General features: G+C 43.0%; 1 protein-coding gene and 1 non-coding gene across 4 annotated transcripts; both read left to right on the forward strand.

Annotated features, from left to right (window-relative positions):
- The first annotated feature begins 899 nt into the window (after window positions 1-899).
- On the forward strand, window positions 900-4,915 carry LOC135638569 (leucine-rich repeat receptor-like serine/threonine-protein kinase BAM1). Its single transcript, XM_065151737.1, has 2 exons — window positions 900-3,622; window positions 4,120-4,915. Exons 1-2 carry the CDS (start codon window positions 1,066-1,068, stop codon window positions 4,524-4,526), a joined length of 2,964 nt encoding a protein of 987 aa, XP_065007809.1. The 5' UTR covers window positions 900-1,065; the 3' UTR covers window positions 4,527-4,915.
- A 6,285-nt stretch (window positions 4,916-11,200) lies between these two features.
- Window positions 11,201-14,080, forward strand: LOC103985205 (uncharacterized). Of its 3 annotated transcripts, none has more exons than XR_001977994.2 (4): window positions 11,201-11,325; window positions 11,657-11,932; window positions 12,611-13,005; window positions 13,741-14,080. It is a non-coding gene; the product is annotated as an uncharacterized LOC103985205 (transcript). The 3 variants fall into 3 exon arrangements; XR_010496363.1 differs by lacking the exon at window positions 11,201-11,325 and adding an exon at window positions 12,121-12,307 and having other exon boundaries at window positions 11,344-11,932; XR_010496362.1 differs by lacking the exon at window positions 11,201-11,325 and having other exon boundaries at window positions 11,346-11,932.
- Window positions 14,081-14,207: the final 127 nt, after the last annotated feature.

Below are 14,207 nucleotides of genomic sequence, written 5' to 3' on the forward strand. Positions count from 1 at the left end.
GAAGCAAAGAAGGCAACTTTAGCAAAGAAGAGGGGCGAGAGAGAGAGAGAGAGAGAGGTATCTGTTACATTCCATATGATACAAGAGCACTCTTTCCCATGTGAGAGGGGCCATAGATGTGCATCTTTATTTTCCTTTGAACGTGTAGGGGATTCAACCCCACAACTCTCTCTCTGCTATCCGCTTTTGTAGGCCTCTCTGGAGGACCATGTATTCCTTCAATGATCACTTTCCACACAGCATGCCCACAGCTTTACATGCTTTATTACGGCCGTCATTATAGTCCACAATCATTCCACTGTCTTCTAATATGACTTGTCTGAACTCACTAACCTTGACATAATGATTCTGCTATAATCACAGCTTGCTTTACTGACTGCAGCTCATCAACTGCAAAATGCTACGACAGCAAACTCCATGCATCTTCTGCACATGAATTTTTGTTTCCCATTATCTACGGATCAAACAGAATGTCTAAATGATGAGTAAAACTCGTCCTCATGGTCATCTGGGGCATTCTAATGGCAGTGTGCAGGCTCTGATGTGGGACCCAAGCAGCAATCAGCAGCAGATGCCAGTTTCGGTACATGGTCTCCAAAGAATCAACTGCTGTTTCTTCCAAGCAATTTCTTATTGCACATACAGTTTTTATTTTAATTTTGTTTTCTAGTTACAGGAGTTTAGGCTTTCTCTCAAATAACATAGGAGATAATCTAGTATATAATATTTAATTTCACTAGGTTTTGTAGCATTATAAAATGGTTTTTTGAGAAACAATCATCCTATTTCTAACCATATCTGAGCACAATTTCCAGCCTCTCTCTCAATTCTGCACACAAATCAAAGATCAGAGCACAGAGAACAACAAAGACAAGAAATCTTTGGTGTGAATTCTCTTCTCTAGAAGATGCCATTCTCAGTCTCCATTTCCATTCCATGTACTTAGTAGCCTTATATTCTCCTATGTACAGTCTGTGTAAACCTCCATTATTCTCTCTCATTTCCTCCATGTCTTATTCCTACAAAACCATGTCCAACTAGGTAGATCACCAATACCTCATCAAAATGGTCCCTTCTCTTCTCCTTCTCACCTTGTTCACTGTTGTAAGTCCTACTACTTGTGCTTCACTTCAGAGTGATGCTTTGGTATTGGCTTTCATAAGAAAAGGCTTCCATTCTTCCACCCCAGAACTAGGCAGCTGGAACACTACAGACCTGAGCTCAGCTTGCTCCTGGTTCGGAGTCCGGTGCGAGCACGGCCGCGTCGTCGCCGTGGATCTCTCCAACTTGAACGTTTCTGGCTCTGCTTCGCTCGAGATCTCCGGCCTCGACTCCCTCGTCAACCTCTCGCTCGCCGGAAACCAGCTGCAAGGTGCAATCACGGTGTCCGATTTACCGAGCCTTCGATACTTGAACATCTCGTCCAACCTGTTCGACGGCGGGCTCGACTGGGACTACGCCAGCCTGCCGAACTTGGAGGTGCTCGACGCCTACGACAACAACTTCACGGCATGCTTGCCATCCGGCCTGGATGGCTCGAAGAGAATCAAGTACGTGGACCTTGGGGGCAACTACATCAGCGGGAGGATTCCGGCAAGCTATGGAAGCCTGACCAGATTGGAGTACCTATCTTTGAACGGCAACGATCTCCGTGGCAGGATTCCCGGCGAGCTGGGGAACCTGACGAGCCTCAAACAGCTTTACTTGGGCTACTACAACGTGTTCGACGGCGGCATTCCGACCGAGCTCGGCAAGTTAACCAATCTGGTCCACCTCGACCTCCCTAGCTGCGGCCTCGACGGAGAAATTCCGCCGGAGATAGGCAATCTGACCAATCTCGACACGCTGTTCCTCCACTCCAACCGGTTGTCGGGGCCTATCCCAACGACGCTCAGGAACCTAACCCGGCTGGCCCTGCTCGACCTCTCCAACAATGCACTCACGGGAGAGGTCCCCCACGAGCTCGCGGCCCTCGCCGAGCTCAGCCTGCTCAACCTGTTCATGAACCGGCTGCACGGCTCGATACCGGAGTTCGTCGCCGGGCTACCGGACCTGGAAATCCTCCAGCTCTTCATGAACAACTTCACGGGAGCCATACCGGAGAAGCTCGGCTCCAGCGGCCGGGTCCGGGTGCTCGACCTTTCGTCGAACAAGCTCACCGGTGTAGTCCCTGCCCACCTGTGTCCACTAAACGAGCTCAAAGTCCTCATCCTCTTGAACAACTTCTTGTTCGGGCCAATCCCTGATAGCTTAGGTGAGTGTTTGAGCCTCACGAGACTGAGACTTGGCCAGAACTATCTCAATGACAGCATCCCATCAGGCCTTCTTTACCTTCCCAACCTTAACTTGTTAGAGTTGCAGAGCAACTACCTCTCTGGTCTAATACCGGAGAATGATCCTAACAGGGGCCACAATCCAACCCAATTGGCGCAGCTCAACCTATCGAACAACTTGCTCACTGGTCCAATACCATCCTCCATCTCAGACCTGTCTTCGATCCAAACGTTGCTACTTGGGAGCAATCAGCTGGCCGGTCCGATCCCCGGTTCCATCGGCCAGCTACGGCGCATGGTCAAACTCGACCTGAGCAGCAATGGCCTGTCCGGCTCGATCCCGCCGGAGATCGGCAGTTGCACCCAGCTAACCTACCTTGACCTCAGCCAGAACAACCTGTCGGGCTCAATTCCAGCGGAGATTGCAGGGGTTTCGATCCTGAATTACCTGAACCTGTCGCGGAATCACTTGATCGACTCGATACCGAGGTCGATCGCGGCGATGAGGAGCCTTACCGCGGCTGATTTCTCCTTCAACGACCTGTCCGGCGAGCTGCTGGAGGCCGGGCAGCTGGGCTACTTGAACGCCTCCGCGTTCGTGGGCAATGCCGGGCTCTGTGGGCCGGCCGTGAACAACCCGTGCAAGATCACGGTCAGCCCGGTCCAAGCGCAGCGCGGCGCGGGGGACTTCAAGTTGGTCTTCGCGCTGGGGCTGCTGCTGTGCTCGCTGGTGTTCGCGGCCGCGGCGGCGGTGCGAGCCCGGTCTCACCGCGGCAGCGCCGAGTGGCGGCTCACCGCGTTCCAGAAGGTGGACTTCGGCGTGTCCGACGTGTTGGAGTGCATGAAGGACGGCAACGTGGTCGGGCGCGGCGGCGGTGGGGTGGTGTACATGGGGCGGACCCGCGCCGGGGACGCCATCGCGGTAAAGCAGCTGCGGGCCGGAGGCCACGACCACGGGTTCAGGGCCGAGGTCAGGACGCTGGGAAGCATCCGCCACCGGAACATCGTGCGCCTGCTGGCCTTCTGCACCAACCAGGAGACCAACGTTCTGGTGTACGAGTACATGGGGAACGGCAGCCTGGGGGAGGTGTTGCACGGCAAGCGGGGCGGATTCCTGGGCTGGGACCGCCGGTACAGGATAGCGGTGGAGGCAGCGAGGGGGCTGTGCTACCTACACCACGATTGCAGTCCCATGATCGTACACCGAGATGTTAAGTCCAACAACATCTTGCTGGGCGCGGGGTTTGAGGCACACGTGGCGGACTTCGGGCTGGCCAAGTTCTTGCAGCACGGCGGCGCCTCTGAGACCATGTCTGCCATCGCCGGCTCCTACGGATACATCGCTCCAGGTGCGCTCATCAATCTGGCTTTTGCTCGCTGTCATCTCCCGTCTTCAGCACTCATGAGTTGATTCCTTGTTTGGATACGAGAGACCATCACATGAAGAAGAGAAGAATCTTGAGGTGATTTAGTGAGGATAGATAGCATGTTTCCTCTCCCATGCATAGGTGCTTAAGCATGAGATCTTTTGATCCTCGTGAAGGATTTTCCTGGGAACTACCAAACGCTCTACTAACATATATTCTCTCCGTCTCTATCTTACCCTTCAGATCTGCACAAAATTTTCTCGATGGAGCTCATGCATCTAATTTCCAAATAATCACCTCTAATAGTTTTCATTATTCGGATGATTCGGTCCATCTAAATTGCTTTCTTCTTAGAATGCTTCCAATGAATCCGCATGTGAGGAAGGAATACGATTCTCCTGGTATCTGATTAGTATTAGAAGGGATTCTTTCTTCTGATCTAAATAAGTTTGGCTTTTTTGCTTGCATTGTGCACGCAGAATACGCATACACACTCAAAGTGGACGAGAAGAGCGACGTTTACAGCTTCGGAGTGGTTCTACTTGAACTCATCACGGGTCGACGCCCGGTGGGAGGCTTCGGCGACGGAGTTGACATAGTTCAGTGGGCCAAGAGTGTCACCAGCTGCAGCAGAGACAACGCCGCCGCCATTGTCGACCCAAGGCTGAGCACCGTGCCCGTTGACGAGCTGATGCATGTCTTCTTCGTGGCCATGCTGTGTGTCCAGGAGAACAGCGTGGAGAGGCCGACGATGAGGGAGGTGGTCCAGATGTTGTCTGAGTTCCCTCACCATGTCCCCGAGAACCAGTCTCCCTCTTCTTCTTCTACTGCACGTGACAAGAAGCAGACCAACTACTGCAAGCTCTTTCCGGATCTCTTGACCTAATTACTTCAAAACTGTAAAGGAATGAAGGACTTTAGTATGCACAGGTGCTTCTTCTATATGTTCCCAAGATCTGGATGCAAGTTGCAGAGGAGAACCAGGAAAACCAAGAAAGATGTACTTTGTTCAAAGGTGTATAGTGGTTGTAATCTTCATCAGATTTTAAAGAAAGCATGGCTAATGTAGTCATGCAGCTCTCTCTATGCGTGTCCATGTAGAGTCTACTTTGGCATCATAGCTATTTGCTTTTGTGAAGCTTTGCGATCTGTGGCCTCAAATTCTTTGTGAGGTCAACAGTAGTTTATGTTGGAACACTCAAGTGTGCTAGTGAAAGCACCATCACACTTTAGGCTTATGTCATCATTAGGAGGGGAGCTAATCATGCTTTGGAATTCCTAACCTTGTCCTGTGAAGTGATACTCAACCTTGTTTGCTCTTGTTTTCCCCCTTAATTTTCTTTTGGTGTTGAATTGGCTCCACCATCTGCACATGCCTCATTACAAATGATAAATAATGTATTAGAAAAATAAATTGCTAATATAAGATTTGGGAAATGAAAATATATGCTGATGTACGTACTTGTGGTGAAAAACATATTTACAACTCTGATCAACTTGGTATGAGAAATATTTGAAGTTACAAATTTGTCATGAGAAATATATATATATATTTTTTGCAGAAGGTATGTGAAAAAAAAGGGATTTGATCCAAAAATTTATGATCTAACAAAGTATTTGCTAATGAAGCTTGCTAGTACCTTCAAAAATATGTTGGTGAGTAAGTTTGGTGCATCATCATCACACTACTATTTAAGGTATAAAATATATTGGATGTGGTATAAGATATAAGGCTTTAGGTGTTGCCATAAGAAATATTTGCAAAACCTTCAATTAGATCTAGAAATATGTTCTGTGATATAAGAAATGTGTTTGGTTGAAGAGATTGTCATTCACAATCAAATTAAGAAATGTGTTTGGTTGGCAAAGGAGAAGTGAAAATTTTCTTTTCAATTATCCTATTAAGTCGATATCAAAATATTTGATTGACTTATAAGGACTGTATTATCAACAGTTCAGACATTAAATTTTTAATGATTAGTTCTGAGTTGGGTGGTGATAGATATGATGCTACCTCATACTTCCGAACACAGGTGCTCTTTGCAGAGTTCTTGTTACACAAAACAACAGAGACATTGTGTTCTTCACTATTTTCTGCAATACAAGTTCTTATATTTCCTAACAACTCTATTCATCCTTTCAGAAGATTGTTGTTGATAATTTACATTACTCCAACTTAATCTATTCTTCAGCATTTGCAATGTTAAGAGCCAATCATTTATTAGCAAAGTTGGCTGCAGAAGCCATTATTAAGTAAACCATATTCTCTCTCTCTCTCTCTCTCTCTCTCTATATATATATATATATATATATATATATACACATATATACATATAAATATACATATATAATATTATATAATATTATATTATATGAACAGATGGGGTGTCTATAGACAATCCAAAGACTTCAAAGAGGGAAAAAACAGAAAAATGCTGAACTAAGCTAAGATACTCTTTTTTCTTGAGCAGAAAAGCTAAGATCTGTTTGGCTACCAACTGTGTTAAGCTAATATTCTTTTGAGCAACACATATGGGGCAGGGCTACATATGAGGAGATCTTTTGTGAGCTTTATTCAGTGGGTCTCTAGCAATTGGCCAACATAGACACTTCAGTTCTCGTGATATCTGCAAACAAACAGATTCATTTGGAGTAGGCACCACAATCATTTGGTGATGTTAGGAAGATCTTTTAGCATCGTTTATGCACCATTAAACTGTTTTATCATGCTTTTGGGTCTGCATTCCTAATTGCAGCAGCAGCAACACTTGTTGTAATTGCTTTTTATGGGATTCAGTTCAGAAGTCTTCTGTGAGTTTTACACTTGTTCATCAGTAGTAACATGAGTAATTAGAAAATGAGATGTGTTATTAGTTAGACTAGTCTCTTAAAATTACCTTTGATCTTTTATTAGATTGTATTACTACTTCTGTATGTTCCCGCTATAATCAATTGCTCCAGAATTACTATTTTCTGATCTTGTTCCAATTCTTTTTGGTAGCTTCCTTTGCCATTCACTTCTCCAAGGTTTTTTTGCCCACCTTTTCTCAAGTGTATAAGAGAAAACTAATACCTGATCTGGAAGCAGAATGCAAAGATGCTGCCTTCAGAAGAGCGTTAGAAAAGACTTATCCTTCTGCAGCGAGTTCCCTATCCCTGGATACTATAACAAGCCCGAGAGGAAGTATGGCGTGAGAAGATCAACAACCTACAAAGGCAAACCCCACTCGTCTCACGCCAGAATTGAAAAGAGGAAGCATATGATAAGAAACAAGAAGTGCAAGTGTTACTTGTGCGGGGAAGGACACTTTGCAAGATAATGTCCCAATGACCGTAAAAACATCAAGAGAGTCGCTATGTTTGAACAATTAGACCTTCCTGATGATTATGAAATTTTGTCAGTACAAGAAGGGGAAAACCAGAGCGACGCAATCTACTCCATCTCTGAAGGAGAAGTTGTAGAAGACCTACAACACGGTATTCACTCATTCATCCACAAAATTTTTGCACTAATAGAAGATAGTAGAACTTGGTGGATAGGACCCGAGTCAGGTTACCGGGCCAGAGTTCAAGTCTCCCAGGCACAAGCTGAATACAGACACATATGGGAAATCAACACCGAGTTACCAGCCAATTTGGAGAAGTGCAAATGCTGCAAACGGACATCACAAAGGAGGCACAGGAGACACTGCCCCTTGTGTAAAATTACTTCATGCGGGATGTGCAGTATCTACTACTTTGATAAAAGAACCCCCGTAATGACTGAGGAACCACCAAGGTATGAACCAAGAAACTTGCTTCAGTAGCAACAGGATTATATTAATCACTGTGAAGCAAAAATTAGGAGGCTCAAGACTGTAGTAGAATCTGAACTGCAAAAGGCCAAGGAATTGGAAGAAATGCACATCCAGGCCGTAACCACTGCCCAAGAAAACCTTTGCCTACAACATGAAATATGCAAATGGAAAAAGAAGTATGATCAGCTGGAAAAAGAGGCAATGGAGGTTGACAGGTTAAGACTAGAAAGAGCTGATCTATTAAAAGAAATACAAAGATTGAAGGAAAAAGAAATTGAGGAGGATAAGGAAATCTTCGTTCTACTCGCAAACGAAACCCAGAAAGTCTTATCCGTTAAAACCAAGGAAACAAGTGGTTCAAGGAAAACAAAAAATATGCTGTTTAATCTAAAGGTACAAATCGAAATTTCAAACATCCCCCCTTTTGAAGTTAATGCTATATTAGATACAGGAGCAACAACTTGCTGCATAGATGAAAATGCCGTACCAGATGCTGCAATGGAGGAAAATCCCTACATAATACACTTTAGTGGGATCACCTCTAAGACAACAGCAAATAAAAAGCTGAAAGGAGGCAAAATAACCATTGGGGATAACTCGTTCAGGATCCCATATACCTATGCCTTCGTGATGAAACTTGGGGATGACATCCAAATGATAATCGAATGCAATTTTATATGGGCAATGCAGGGAGGAGTAAGGATAGAAGGTAATATCGTTACTTTTTACAAGAACCTCACTACAATTAACACACTGCCCTACATCCCAACAACAGCGGCCATAGAAGAATTGGATCTTGAGGAAGATGACTATGTTCAGATCCAAGAAGCAGTGTTTTTCTCCGTTGAAGCCCAACAAAGTGACAATGCTATTAGGGCAAAATTTGGAAGCCTACTGGACCAACTAAAGGCCCAAGGATACATTGGGGAAGACCCCCTTAAACACTAGGAGGAAAACAAGATTCAGTGCAAACTGAAAATCAAAAACCCTGATTTCGTGGTGGAAGACAAACCCCTGAAGCATCTTACACCACAGAGCTAAGGATGCTTTTTCAAAGCATACAAGGGCCCTCTTGGAAATTAGAGTAATAAGGCCCAGCAAGAGTAAACATCGAACGACTGCCATAATTGTTAACTACGGAACAACAATCGACCCAATCAGTGGAGTAGAAAATAAAGGCAAAGAAAGAATGATATTCAACTACAAGAGGCTGAACGACATCACGGAGAAAGACCAGTACAGTCTACCTGGAATCAACACCATTCTAAGAAAGGTTAGTAACAGCAAAATTTATTCAAAATTTGATCTTAAGTCTGGTTTTCTTCAAGTTGCTATGCACCCAGACTCAATTGAATGGACTGCCTTTTGGGTCCCTGATGGGTTATATGAATGGCTAGTCATGCCATTCGGGCTTAAAAATGCACCAACAATATTCTAGAGAAAGATGAATGAATGCTTTAAAGGTACAAAGGAATTCATCGCAGTATACATCGATGATATACTAGTCTTCTCTGAAAATGAAAATGACCATGCCCGACACCTCGCCCAAATGTTGGAAATCTGTCAAATAAACGGCCTGGTATTAAGCCCATAAAAAATAAAGATAGCAGTCAAGGAAATAGAATTTCTTGGGGCAATTTTAGGAAACTCAAATATGAAGTTACAACCCCACATCATCAAAAGGATCACTGAATATCAGGAGGAGGACCTTACCACCAGGAGAGGTCTTAGATCATGGTTAGGTATACTCAATTATGCTCGAAATTATATACCTAATTTGGGCAGACTTTTGGGACCACTCTATTCCAAGACAAGCCCAACTAGGGAGAAAAGATTTAACGAGCAGGATTGGAAGTTGATCAAAAATATCAAAAGCTTGGTTAAAAATCTCCCAGATATAGAGGTTCCTCCATAAGAATGCTTCATCATCCTTGAAACCGACGGATGCATGGAAGGGTGGGGAGGGGTCTGTAAATAGAAAAAATATAAAAATGACCCTCGAAACATTGAGAAAATCTGTGCCTATGCTAGTGGAAAATTCAGTCCTATCAAATCCACCATTGATACAGAAATGCATGCGGTAATGAAGACTCTGGAATCTTTATAGATATATTTCCTGGATAAAAAGGAAGTCATTATCAGGACAGACTGCCAGGCAATTATTAGCTTCTTTAACAAGTCTGCTCAGAACAAACCTTCTAGAGTTCGGTGGATGGCTTTCGTAGACTATATAACAAGAAGTGGCGTAGAGATAAAATTCGAACACATTGAAGGGACTAGTAATATCCTTGCAGACTCTTTGTCCAGACTAATAAATATTCTAATTGCAGGATGGCCAAGCGAACAAGTATTCCTGCTATTAGAAGCCACCCAAGAGGTTCAAGCACAACCAAACCCGAAAGCAGCGGCATACCACAACAAACTGTTAGTAACCTTGTCCAACAATATCAACAAAAGCTGGACGAGCTCAAATCAGAAATGCGAGGAGGAATCCCTTCTGTAAAATCAAGGCAACCGAAGGAGAGCTCAGGACCATTCAAAGAGAAGCCGCCCGCCAAGCCTGCGAAGCATTACAATGCTTCCACGACATCCACTCAGCAAAGGCAAAGGAATATCAGAGAAGGAGTGGGGGCAAGGATAATTGGTACAAAGACTGGCTACCAACTGTCCTGCAGCACCAGCAACAGCCGGAAAGAGCTCTTGCACTAACCAAAGATTCCACCCAGAGGATAAATAACTTCAGTCTTTAGAAACTCGGGGAGCCGTGCATAATTGGAGTCTAGCGTCGGTGCCACTGTTTTGCGCCACTAGTTTTTACTTTACCATCCTTTTGCACTGAGCTCCGGGGAGCCGTGCATAATTGGAGTATAGCGTCGACGTCACTGTTTTGCGCCACTGGTTTTTACTTTACCATCCTTTTGCACTGAGCCCCGGGGAGCCATGCATAATTGGAGTCTAGCGTCGGCGCTCCTATTTTAGTAAAGGCAAGATAGAAAACTTTGACAAAGGGTGTCGATGGGGACCAATGATCACCCGACCCTCTACCTTAGTTTCTCTATATAAGTCTTAGTTCAGCTCATTACAGAGCAGTCAGAAAACATATGAAGTTCTACTTTGAGTTTCAAGTGATAAATCTGTAAGTTTCTTTCTAATTCTTCGTACCTATCTTGCTTTTATTTCTTGAATATAGTTTAGTATTCAGTTCAATGAATACTTTGTTATTATGGTATCAGTTCAATGAAGGACCTTCGTGTCGGTTGACAGTCTTTTTGATGATGATAAAAAAGTGAATGATAGATATTCTTCAAATAATAATCTTAAGAAAAATAGAATACTTTATCATGTGATTCAATTATTTGATTTCAGCAGAAACAACACAGTGAATTCTGAGAGGGAATTGTTCATATAAGCGACGAATGCGAGATTCAATCATTACCTGCCAAGCTAGCTATCACCTTCAAGAATTATTCACAGTTAATGACATGCTATTTTAGATTAACTAAGGCATGAAGCTTTGCTTCATATTGATTGATGTTCATGTACTTTACAAGTAAGATCCTGAGATAGCCGAAAATTCAACATCTCAACATATAAAACCAAGAAAGATCATGCAATTAGTTTGTCACTCTTAATCCACCTGTTGGCAAAGATAGCTTGTACATCTTTGTAGGCTTTAATTTCATTCGGGACATCGTCATTACATTGAAAAAGAAGTCATCTCTTCTTTTGATGAGCCCACCTTCTGCATCATATTCTTTCTCTTTGAAGCAAAGGGTGGGTGCACTTCATTTGTTTGCGGTACCAATTGGATCTTTGCAGTTCTTCAGTGTTTCTTTGCCTCCGCATGTGCTGCATAAATCAGCTGTGTGTCTCTGACAAAAGCCTCAGGTTATGGATCACTTCAACTCTTCCTTCCTCTTCTTTGGTTTTTCCTGCCATGCATGTTCTTGGCTTTCAGTGTTCTTTCATTCTCTCTCTGATATCCTCCTAATAGTTCCTTGATGGCATCTGTTCATGTGGTTCCATCACTCAAATGTGGTTTACATAATGATTATTCGTCACCTTCCTTTGCAGCTTTTCATCTGTAAAAATAAAGATCAAAACTTGCTTTATGTGCATTTACCTTTATCAGACTTGACTGTAATGCACTTGTGCTTGTGGCAATGACCAATCCACCCTTTCTTCTGACTACTGTTAGAGCTTGGTGAACTCATCACAGGAACACAAGAAGCAAATGGAGAGCATAAAGTTGGGCAGGCACAGGAAAAGCGTTCGGGAGATTCCTAAGTGTTGGCATGCTTTTGGGGCCTTCATTAACACAGTTTGTAAGTTGATGTACAACGAGATCAGAGCAATCTGGGCTTAAACATCAATTATTCTTTCCTTGATAGTTAAGCTACAGCAAAGCCAAGCTGACACTGGCATCAGATTACATGACAAAGGCCTTCTCAAGAAGCTCCGGTGTTGGATCATCATCTGTGGCCTTGGTTTCAAGGTTAGCTATTTTTCTTCCATTTCCTTGCTTTTTTGTTTCTTATCCATTAGTTTCAAATCATATTTCTTTTTTGTATTTTAACTTTTAAGGAATTGATACCTCTGATTTGAGGAGAGATCTAACTAAATTGAATTTACTCATTCATTTCTTTTATGCTGATTTCTGATGTTATCATCTGCTCTGAGCAGCATGAACTTGCATTAAAATGTTGCTCTCGAGCTTAAACAGATGATTCCATGATGTAATTTGAGAATGAGGAGCAGAAAATCTAGATCCAGATAGCAGCCAACTCGGAACAATTTAGCTTGTGGTGTTTTTGCCTGACTGACTTCTCTCCTAAAACAAATTCTCAATCAAAGTTATCACAACATTCAGGTAGAAAACATAACCTTCTCTTCTTCTTCAGACGATAGCATAGCGTGATCATACCAACGAAATATATTTTGTTCATCATAAGTTATATATCAAATTCCTTTTTCCTTTTTACAACGAAAACAACTTGTGTCAGCAAAAGGAGTCCTCCAATGCTGTTTCATTCGAGTTTTCGACCGTAGGAATTTATTGTCATGCTGATAAATTTCCTATTTCTCATGTCATGCTGATTCTAGTTTCTATGTGTTCTTAGACGATGTTGTCATTTCCTTTTCCTTCAACACGTAAAACTTGTTGTGGTCACAGAGAATTTAAAGTTAGCACAAGGCTAGTCATGGTGGTCTCTCGTGCCACGCTGAGCCAATCCTGAAACCGGAGCACGTTGGAGAAGGAAGGAAGGAAGGCCTCGGTCGTTGCAGAGCAGCACCATGAATGGCTTCGGCGACAAGACAAAGATTTGGCATGACAACTCCACTCCATCAGGAACAAGCGACAGGGATGCAGCATGGAAGGACTTCGGCTCATCCATGAGTGCACTCTCCTTCGGCTTCCTTGCAACGGCGATCTTGGTGTCCATGTTCCTAATCATGGCAATCTTCGAACATTTACTTCGATCGAGAGCCTCTAGTCCACCACCCCAATCCAATGCTCATGGAGAACTGGATCAGATGCATTCGGAGAAGATCAAGAAGTCGCAAAATGTAAGTTCGGTCGATTGCTAATGTCTTGCAATGGTGGAATAGCTTAGACTTAACTACTGAGAATTTTCATATTTTCTGACAGGAGATAATAATAAATACTCTATGAACAGTTAAAATGAAATGGAATATTTAATCCCACATCCAGAAGAATAATGACAGCTAAAAGAAGAATGATATTTTTCCGATGTCTGAGGTGCTTTGCTGGGGTTGGAAAATAGGTGGAGATGATCAATGAACAACTGATTTTAAATTTAGATTGAGTTTCACATCCAGAAGAATTTTGAGGATATAGTTGTGAGATATTTCACATTTTTGAAGCCTTTTTTTTTTTAATCATGTTGGATAATTGGAGATAATCTATGAATTTAATATTAAATGATGATGGAGGAATTAATTCGGCATCTAGGAGAAACATCAACCGAGTCTTTTCACATTTTTTTTTTATCAAGTTGGAAAAGAGAAGATTTAATAATCCCACGTCTAGAAGAATGCCAACTTTTTTTATGATGATATCAGTGATTTATTGATTTATAGTTTCAAGCCTTCAGCAAACATGAATCCTACAAAGAAGCTCCTCCTTTCCTTTCTGCACCCTTTCACTCCCACATTGTACATTATTAAGATGTTGTTTTTTACATGGATTCATTCTGTAAGCCCTGCTTAACCTTTTTTTTTTTTTTTTTTAAATTTTATCACCTGTAAATAAAATTAATTCTGATCTATATGTTGTTACAGGTGGCACCTTTGGATTCGGTCGAGTTCTCGGTCTTGATGCCAGGGCAGCATTATCCAACCTACATTGCTCAACCAGCTCCTCTCCCTTGCCCAAGAGAAGGCATCATCAGTTGGCCTTCTCGTGACCACCATGCTTTGGCTTCTCCCTAGCTTTTCTCAGAGAATCCCCAATTGATCCATTCATGTCTTCCACAAGCTCATACGCTTATTTGTGTGAGGCCTTCCTTCAACAACACTTTCTCATTCCTATCAATCACCCCATCAACAAAGAACAGATATTAAATGGTGTTTCCCAGTCCGACTGCGTATTCTTCATTCTCTGTTCAGCAGATTAGAATCATGCTCCTCTTCTCCTGCAGCTTTTTAAGTGCTAAATCTGGCTAATTGCTATAATTTTCTTTTTTTTTCCAGAGGAAATGAAATAGAACATCACAGTAGCAATAAACACTAGAAGAAAAAGAAGGGAG

The sequence above is a fragment of the Musa acuminata genome, chromosome BXJ3-5 (genome assembly GCF_036884655.1).
Source record: "Musa acuminata AAA Group cultivar baxijiao chromosome BXJ3-5, Cavendish_Baxijiao_AAA, whole genome shotgun sequence".
Classification (NCBI taxonomy): domain Eukaryota; kingdom Viridiplantae; phylum Streptophyta; class Magnoliopsida; order Zingiberales; family Musaceae; genus Musa; species Musa acuminata.